The 9,101-nt window shown below is 35.5% G+C and overlaps 3 protein-coding genes and 1 long non-coding RNA gene across 16 annotated transcripts in view; 2 read left to right on the top strand and 2 right to left on the bottom strand.

Moving 5' to 3' along the window:
* The first annotated feature begins 1,174 nt into the window (after positions 1 to 1,174).
* On the top strand, positions 1,175 to 2,420 carry LOC125209105 (B3 domain-containing protein Os03g0212300-like). Of its 2 annotated transcripts, none has more exons than XM_048108714.1 (2): positions 1,175 to 1,702; positions 1,804 to 2,420. In XM_048108714.1, exons 1-2 carry the CDS (start codon positions 1,684 to 1,686, stop codon positions 2,211 to 2,213), a joined length of 429 nt encoding a protein of 142 aa, XP_047964671.1. In that variant the 5' UTR covers positions 1,175 to 1,683; the 3' UTR covers positions 2,214 to 2,420. The 2 variants fall into 2 exon arrangements, with proteins under 2 accessions (XP_047964671.1, XP_047964670.1); XM_048108713.1 differs by having other exon boundaries at positions 1,175 to 1,708.
* Positions 2,421 to 2,808: 388 nt separating this feature from the next.
* Positions 2,809 to 3,208, bottom strand: LOC125212504. The gene is made up of 2 exons (XR_007174728.1): positions 3,107 to 3,208; positions 2,809 to 2,964 (listed from the first exon to the last, which is right to left on the bottom strand). It is a non-coding gene; the product is annotated as an uncharacterized LOC125212504 (long non-coding RNA).
* A 1,364-nt stretch (positions 3,209 to 4,572) lies between these two features.
* The window catches only part of LOC125213021, a 4,958-nt gene continuing 429 nt past the window's right edge, over positions 4,573 to 9,101 (bottom strand). The window contains exons 1-4 of one of the 12 annotated variants that reach the window (XR_007174823.1): positions 6,038 to 6,301; positions 5,858 to 5,961; positions 4,991 to 5,143; positions 4,573 to 4,924 (exon numbers count right to left, since the gene is read on the bottom strand). Coding sequence is in view for 6 of the 12 variants with exons in the window: in XM_048113362.1 (XP_047969319.1) it covers positions 4,701 to 4,905; positions 5,010 to 5,143; positions 5,858 to 5,875 (357 nt within the window). In the remaining 6 variants the exon portion in view is untranslated. Of the gene's footprint in view, positions 4,925 to 4,990; positions 5,144 to 5,857; positions 5,962 to 6,037; positions 6,302 to 9,101 lie in introns of those variants that run through there. The other 11 variants (XR_007174821.1, XR_007174820.1, XR_007174824.1 and 8 more) reach the window with 11 other exon arrangements.
* Positions 8,712 to 9,101, top strand: part of LOC125213020 (ubiquitin-NEDD8-like protein RUB2) — a 5,361-nt gene continuing 4,971 nt past the window's right edge. The window contains exon 1 of the mRNA XM_048113360.1: positions 8,712 to 8,871. Coding sequence (XP_047969317.1) covers positions 8,779 to 8,871 — 93 coding nt within the window. The 5' untranslated portion in view covers positions 8,712 to 8,778. The remainder of the gene's footprint in view (positions 8,872 to 9,101) is intronic.

The raw sequence follows: 9,101 nt of genomic DNA, 5'->3' as shown, positions 1-9,101 counted from the left end.
ATCAGTGTCGAAATAAGCATGACATCCATTTCTTGAGTCCATTTCCCTCTGTAGAAGAACATGGATTGTGGAGGGATTCTGAAGTTCATTTTGTATAGAGTTTGTATAGTTTACAATGGATGATGCAAACTTTGAAGGGTGTAGTTGTTTCACTTTATACACAAATTTGTGTAACATACTTGACATCCGATATCATTTATGATTTATGGTTGAGTCATTAATAAATCCTAGGTTGTATTGCCTATTTTCTTGTTGAAAGCAGGCCTTGAACAATAACTAAAAGTAATCATGGTAGAAAAGAGTTGATGGATGTAGTTGCAACAAAATTTATTATACAAATGGGGCTATATTTATAAATACATAGACAATGAAAATATATTTAATGCATACCTTTTTTTTTTGTGGAAATACACACGTGTTACATCTGTACTCAGCCTTCATCTATTTCGAAAAATGAATTATTTATATGAATTACATTATAAACAACGTGGCAACGCGTCTAATGATGTGCAAATCGCCGATTTTTACGGAAATGTTTCAAGATTATATTTTATAATTGGAACTGCGATTTTATAGTGATGATTTCCCATAAATATATTCAATTTAATGATCTGTTTATGATTTTATACTATCAAATGTAGATAACTTTTGATATCTAATTTGATTATATTTGCATAGGTAATTGAATCATTGCAAATATATATTCACCTACGTTTAGTTACAGTTAAATCCATTATTATTATCAAAATATAGCCATATTAGAAACTTATATGGGGATCCATTAAATGTTTTTTACAATACATTAGGTAGTTCTAAATTTTCGTTTGATTATAATAGCGATTTTTTAGGAAAAAATATCGGTGTTAGTGGTGCATAATATATATAATATTTACAACTGGACTTGTGAGAATTATGGTATAATATTGAACCGTTTTTAGTTGGAACCATTATTTGGAAAAAAAATCCACGAATATACAACCCATATAATTCCAAAACCAACCGCTTCAACCTCATTGATTGCCCTTCTGAAACGTCTAAAATTCAGTAGGATATGGCGTATGGTGTTCACCATCTCAGCCCCTGCATTAACATGACCGATATCTACCCCATTTGTCGTGTTTAAGAAGATGGCAGCCTTGTTGCAGTGTTGTGGCTAATCAAATCTTTTCGGATAGCCAGTAACAAGTGTGGTTCAGATGTGTTAAATAGGCGTTGCAAACCCTTTCAAGCTCATCGAACTATCAACAAAATACTTCAAACTCTTTTAATTCATGGCGAACAATGGATCCATTGATTACCTCATGTTGCCTTCATTCACGAAGAAGTTTTCCGAAGATACTAGTTTGAATGAGTTGGAAAATTGTTGGGGTGTTCTGTTTTTTGGTTTTTATGCCACTTGTTTGAGACTGAGTAGTTCAGTGTTTATTCATTGTATTTGTAGCGTATCCCACCTGAATTTGTGGCTCTTCATGGAGCGGATCTCCCATTCGACTGTCGTCTAATCACGGCGAGAGGAAGGATGGGTTGGCCAGTTCATCTTGTGAAGATCGCGAGTGGTTGCCATTTCCACGCTGGGTGGTCCGACTTTAGGATTATCAGCGACATTGTTCACGATGACGTGCTTACATTCACTATGGTCGACGCGGGCATTTTCCATGTGAAGCGCTATAACCCGAGAACCGAATGCCCTCGACTCGGAGATGTACAAGTTGCGTCGTATATAACTTTTTGATTGGTTACCATGTATTAAAGCTGACTTGAACCTACTTTTTTATTGTTGGTGGAACATTATAAACTGAGAAGCCATTGGATATGGAGACTCCGACCACAGTGATGTCCCGGATGAGGACACTTCAGATGACTATGTGCCAACGGAGTCGGAGGGTAGCAACTCAACCGATGATGAAGACTATGCTCCGGATGCAGGGGTTGTAGATGTAGATGGCTATCCGACCTTTACCGTTACCCTTGATAGGTCGAACATCAATCGCACGCTTGAGATTACAATGGCTTTTTGGCGCCGCCACATCCGAATGATTTCCCTTCAAGACCTGGTTTACTTCAATGTAAACGGAGATAGTTGGTACATCACTCTCGAGCACAACGACAACAAGATACGGGTGAAACGCGGCTGGAGACGCTTCAAAGAATGTAACAATCTTGTGGTTGGTGTGCGGTGCCACTTCAAACTCATTGATCGGAATGAAGTATAGTTTTATGTGTGGTTTGATCGGCCTTAAGGGTTCGTTTCAGTGGCTCGGAATTGTAGCGTCTATATAACTTATTTCTGGTTTGTTTTATCTATGCTGCGGCGTGTTGTTCAGGTGATTATATGTCACCAAATTTTCAATGATCGGCTTGTTATTATATTAGTTTGGTAGGTGTCTATGTAAGTGGTGCTACTAGTGATTGTTTTGCTTTGGAAATTACTTTCATATTCATAGTTGTTATGATATTATTTATGGATTTGCTGGACCACTTTAGTAAATCTTGATTCATATTAGACGATCCAATGTAGCTGTATTTGATCCACACTATCATAGACAGGTTCTATAACTGGAATATAATTCTATAAAATATGCTAAACCATGACTTCAATGAATACAACTGACTTTGGATAAATCTTTGGTTATTTATCCCTAAGTTACAATAGCATAATACACTTTACTATGTGCATTTATTCTTTGATATAATGTAGTACAGATTTCATTATCAGCCTTTTGATTAATCGAGGCTGCCTTAGGCGAAATTTAGTCATCCTCAATTAAAAAAAATACAACTTTAATAAGTAGCTTGAATGAACACAACTGATCCAACAACGAAAAGATAAATATGTCCATACTAAACAATACATAACCCAAAGGTTTACATAACTCAAGCTTAGCCATTATTTCTGTCGCCCCACATTGCACTTGCAAGATAATCCTTTTTTTTTTGGTCCACAAAGCCGATGGTTCCACACTACTGATATTATCACCACACATCAAAGGTTCGTTGTCAGTTTCGTCATCAATATCAGCCTCATTACCCAACTCAGCCTCGACGGGATCAACTACCATTTGACTTCGTATGTAATTATGTAGAAGAAAACAAGCGATTATCAAACCTGTTTGAACATCTATCAGATAGAAGCTTGCTGACCGGAGGATACCCCATCGCATCTTCAGCACCGCGAATGATCCGGGATAGAATCTAGGACTACGGACTGATTTAATCTATCCCAACTTTTACGCTTGCGTTTTTGCGGGCAGATTAATGTAATCGTAAAAGAGACGAGTAACAAGTTAATTTGGTAGTTCCGTATAATCTCTTCTAACAGAATAAGCACGGTGGTCATGTCATTCTTTGGATACGCAAACAAGTTTCCAAATGAATACTTTCAATAACAGAATATACACAAATCGACCCACCATTCGGGCAACTCTAAACACTGGGATGGAAACTTATCGAATGGATTGAAAAATAATGTAGAAAAACACCTACACTCCGTTCGAAGAATGCCACAATATAGATGCAGTGAGTACTAGGACAAGGGGTATACATAACAAAATGCATCAAAACAGATATTGGGGATTCAACACAACATAGGCATTGAGTATATGGAAGTAAAAAACGACCCATTAAACAGTAATCTAATTCGGCACATGAAAGTGTGCAATGCTTATGTAAATTTGAAACATTCACATCGATGGACCATTGACCTCTTGCGAAAATGTCATACCTTTCAAGAATCCTCTTCGTTACCCATTGATTATTGATTACCGAAGCTGGAAAAAAATGCCCAAAATTACAACCTGCAAATTTGAAGCCCAGAGGAAAATTAGGTCAATTAGGTCCAGTAAATACCAGCAACCAAAAAAAAAATTGACAGCAAAATTATGCAATTCGTCGAATAATTATTCGACATAAAAGGGTTAGATCTAACCAATCGGCGAGTGAATGAGGGCGCTGGTGACCAGAATTCGCGGACAATTAAATTCGTCGCCCAACAAGTTCCTCCTTTTTGCGTCGATAAAGAATTAGCCCCAATTTGATTTACAGAGAATAAGGGGTATTTTAGACAATCACACAACCCTGAACGAAATTATGACAATCGGGATTCATGGCATACAAGCGTATCGGAGGTGAAAACCGAGTTACGCATATACGAAAAAACGAGGGTGGTATCTTAATTGCAACCGGATCGGTGGTTGAATATCGGGTTCTCGTGCAAGCATATCAGGACAATTAAAGATGAGATACACCCTGGATAGGACCCCTTATCTGACCATATCAGGGCAATCAAACGTGCCCTAAGGGTCCGTTTGATTGCCCTGATAGGGCTTTGTGTGATAGGGTTGTTGTATATGACTTTCCTTGATATTGTGGATATAGACATATCTCACATTGAGCTTTGGCTGCCCTGATAAGGTTTCTTAATGAGTTATACGTTTTTTGTTTGGCCTCACACAAACTACTGATAGCAACGCAGAATGTCAATTTTGTCCTCGTCCTTATTTGGTAATGACAATTTTATCCTCGAAAACCCCAACTTATTTTTGGGTGAAAATGCAAAATGGCGCAACAACAAATAAAAAAAAAGGTTTGCCGCAACCACATACCACAGTACCAAAATACAACCATCCTAATAACAAAACATAAAGCTACACCATCAGCTTCACAGTGAGGATGGCGTTTAGGGAACAGAACATACAAAGTCTCTAGATGTGCCAATAAAGGTCCACTCTACGAGGCTGTTTTATGAGCGTTGGAACCGGACTCCATGAAGCACAAGAGGAGCCTTTAAGCGACGATAAAATCACCGTACCCCCAACGTTAGCCCGGGAGGCAGACTTCCGGGTGGATAGGTCGAGAAAGCATGCAATGTCGCCATCAAATAGCTTCCGACTAACTCGAGTTGATGGGCTGGGCATTGGAGACGTAACTTCATCAGAGTCAGTCGGTGACTCGTAATATAGAACATAATATAGGACAATGGAAATGTACACACCTTGAAAATAAGCTCTCACCGTTTACGCTTGCGTGTTTGTGGGCAAATCAATGTGATCATAAACGAGATAAGCAGCATGTTTATTTGATAGTTCCGTATAACTTCCTCTAACAAAATCAGAACGGTTGTCAAGTCATTTGGCATACCATCACCCTGATGAATCCAGCCACATATATGCAACTCAGAAAAACAATTTAACATCAATATTAATGAAGCAAACAAACCTTTCAAGAAAACCAATCAAGAGTAATTTAGATATGCTCCTCCTGGATATGTTATACCCACTATGGGGACATGGAAATTGGCATCGAGGAGTCCAGTAGCAGGCACAATCCTCAAGTAATAATTAGCAAAAATTGGTTTACAAAGTCTCTACTCAACATGTCTGGAAGTATAATTAAAAAATACATTTAAATACAAGGAACACAAATTCATAGAGAATTCTGTAAGAAATTGATCAGAAACCACAAATAAATACAGACAAGCATATCCGCATGAGTTCCAAATCATGGAACTCAAGCAAATTACAGCTGTGTACTTCAATTGTGTATACAAAACGGGAATTAATTAAGCCAATAAATATAAAAGCAGTCAAACCCAATTTCTGAATTCACTGAACTGAAACACAAAGAGTAAGGCCAAAGTGTTCGTCATATTGAACCCATTAGAAATTCAGCACAATTTCGCATATACAGCAGACAACAGAGGTAGACTATGTAATCCCAAAAACACACAAATTGATCTACCCAACCACATCGTAAATAATTGCAGTTATCCAAAGAAACAGAACAACATCTGAATTTTTGTCCAAATCAACCAAATTTAAACTAGATTTTTTTTGTATGAAATAGAGTTCAGTTTGCATACCTTACGAGTTACGACCATCCTCCTGGTTAGCCATTTATGAGGAACCAATTGAAAATTGGAATTCACAGAGGCGATTGGAGCAGCCGCCCAGATTGCCGATGCTACTAAATTAACGAAATTGAATCAATCTACCGGCAAAAATCGCGATCTTAATATGTTGAAAATTAAAACAAAACTGACAAACATATATTGGCAGTGGTGGGTTCTCGGAGAAATCTTAGCAACGGATGGAAGATTTGGCGACCCCCAACGGCCGGCTAATTCCGCCAAATATTGTGCTTGCTCAAATAAACGACAAGGAAGACGGGTGTTTTAGAGAATGGCGTGTGTATCAACAATTTGGATCTCTCACATAAGGTATATCAGTGGCTTCAGCCTGGGTAGGGATATACAGAATTATTGGAGATGTATCTTGATTGCAAGCGGGTTGCTCATTGTATACCGGGTTTGTGGATATCCATGTCAGGGCAAACAAAAACTAGATAAGAGATGTATCTAGGCCTTATCTAGGCCTATCAGGGCAATCAAACGCCCCCTAATGGTAAATTGGTAATCGACAAACATGATATACTAATACTAAAAAAAGCATATTGGTGAAATGTTCACATTCCCCTTTATTTGGACTGGTACTACTAATTATGTGTAATAGAAATATACAAGTGTGAAATTGCTAAAGTATATATCAATAAAAATATATTGATGCAACAAAATGAGTACTCTATTTTTTAAGTCGGGGACCATAATAGTAATAGACAGTACTCCCTCCGTTTCACTATAGTTGAATCATTTTTTTATTTCGGAAAGTTTCTTCATAGTTGAGTCATTTTCATATATAGTACAACCTCCGTCCACCAAAATTTATCTCATTTTTCCATTTCCGTCCGTCCCCCAAAATTTGTCTCATTTCACTTTTACCATTTTTGGTAGTGGACCCCATATTCCACTAACTCATTTCTATTCACATTTTATTATAAAACTAATATATAAAAGTAGGACCCACAATCCACTAACTTTTTCTACTCATTTTCCATTACATTTCTTAAAACCCGTGCCGGGTCAAAATGGGACAAATTTTGGTGGACGGAGGTAGTAACTTTTTTCTCTTTCTTACTTTATTCTCTCTACTTTATTCACTTTATACTTTATTCTTTCTACCTTTTCCTCTCTCTTATTTTTTTTTAATAATTTATTTAACACACTCAATATCCTTTTCTTAGACTCCGTGCCTAAAAATTTTGCCTCAACTATAGTGAAACAGAGGGAGTATTAAAGTTGAAAAAACATTAGGAGCCTATTTAAATTGTGTAATATTACTACTACTATTAAATTCAATGGTACTGTAGTAGCTATAGTAGTGCAAAAAGAAGCGCAAAAGGGTAGTCGAGTCGCCGACTCTATTTGTAGTTTGCACAATTAACTGTTTTATAGGTCCAATTTTGAGCATCCCTAGCTCCAGTGATAAAACTAAAACTTAATATATATATATATAGATAAATATATATATTGTTAATTCAATATTTAAGGGGAGTAATCAATTGCTAACTCATCATTTAATTGTTAACTATAACTAATTTAAAGTCATAGGATTTTAGAAAACGCGTGGTCTACAATTTGTCACATGTAATTTTCGCTTTTATTAATTAAATCGAAAAAGATAAAAAAAAACTCCAAATTAGAGTTTTGGATGAAAATGTCAATATAGTGTTCCAAAAATATCAACACAATGCTTTGAGAATGTCAACATTAATACCCCTATTGATATTTTTTTAAATTAATCCTATTGACCTTATCGGGACGCTTTTTTCGTTGATCGTATTGATATTTAGTGATTAATGATCTAAGCTCCTTAATTTGAATATCTAATGGCTATTATTTTAGTTGTAGTTTAGCAATTAAGTTATGAGCTTAGCAATATAACACTCCACAATACTTAATTGCTAACTACAACTAAATAATAACCATTAGATTTTCAATAAAGGCCTTAGATCATCAACCTTGAAAATGCCAATACGATCAACAAAAAACGTGAAATCATAAAATTAATTCCAAAAAATATCAATAAAATATTAATGTTAATTAACTACAAAATTAGTTATAACTAATTTTTAGAAGGAAATCCCAAAACTTTAAATTCATATAACATATATCAAATTAAAGATAATTTTATAAAGGATTCCAACGATATCCTATATGCATATGTTCCGACGCCAAAATTTGGAAAAAAAAATCAAAATTTTTTAATTTTTTCGTCCATGTGCCAGTAAATGTCAACATACTTTATATAAAATACTACGCCAACGTAATACATGTAGAATATCAATATAAGTTAATGAGTTAACATTCTTGAAGCATTCTCAAAGATTACGCGCTTGACATTCTCTAACAGCTATTGATTGACATTTTCATTAAAAACCCTAATTGAGAGTTTTCTTTTATCTTTTTCGATTTAATTAATAAAACGAAAATTACATGTAGCAAATCAGGACCACACGCTTTTCTAAAATCCTATAACCTTAAATTAGTTGCAAGTTAAGAATTAAACGGTTTAGCTAAAGCAATTGATCATTCCCTAAATAGCATATTCTAAAATCAATTTTATTTTTAATTTTTGAGTCAAAAACACCTGTTTTTAGATTTTAACTTAACCCAAACCATTTTTTTTTCAAATTTTATGACTAAGAAAAACATAATATAGAGAAATTTTTTTAAGTTTGAGTTCAATATAAATAGTTTGAGTAAAATCATATTTGTAACATTTATGCTAAATTCAAATTAATGGTTGGATATGCTATAATATCACATAATAAAAATCCAAGTAAATTAAATATGAATATATAAATAAGGCGAAGTTGGGAGAAAAAGAAAAACCTGAAATTGGTAGAGGAAATCAGCGGTCTCACACCTCAAGAGCGTAATAAAGGATGCAGATATTCGTCAAAACCCTAACCGGAAAGACAATTACGCTCGAGGTTGAGAGCAGCGACACCATCGATAATGTCAAGGCCAAGATTCAGGTCCTTCATTTGCTCTGCTCTCTCTTTTAATGGATTTGTGCCGTGCTTTATTGATTGTCTGGTTTGTTATTGTTTGTACCGATTCTGCTGCAGGGATGATCGATTTTGAGTTTCTGATTGTTTTAGTTACTTCTGAACTTTATTAATTGATGTGGACGGGGCTAGGGTTTTCTGGTGGTGAGTGATTAATTTTTCCTTTTGAATCGCTTCGCTGGAAGTGTTTGCTATGG

Source organism: Salvia hispanica, chromosome 3 (assembly GCF_023119035.1).
Source record: "Salvia hispanica cultivar TCC Black 2014 chromosome 3, UniMelb_Shisp_WGS_1.0, whole genome shotgun sequence".
NCBI classification, from domain to species: domain Eukaryota; kingdom Viridiplantae; phylum Streptophyta; class Magnoliopsida; order Lamiales; family Lamiaceae; genus Salvia; species Salvia hispanica.
The sequence above is the reverse complement of the archived record's forward strand: the minus strand, read 5'-3'. Positions and strand labels throughout refer to the sequence as shown.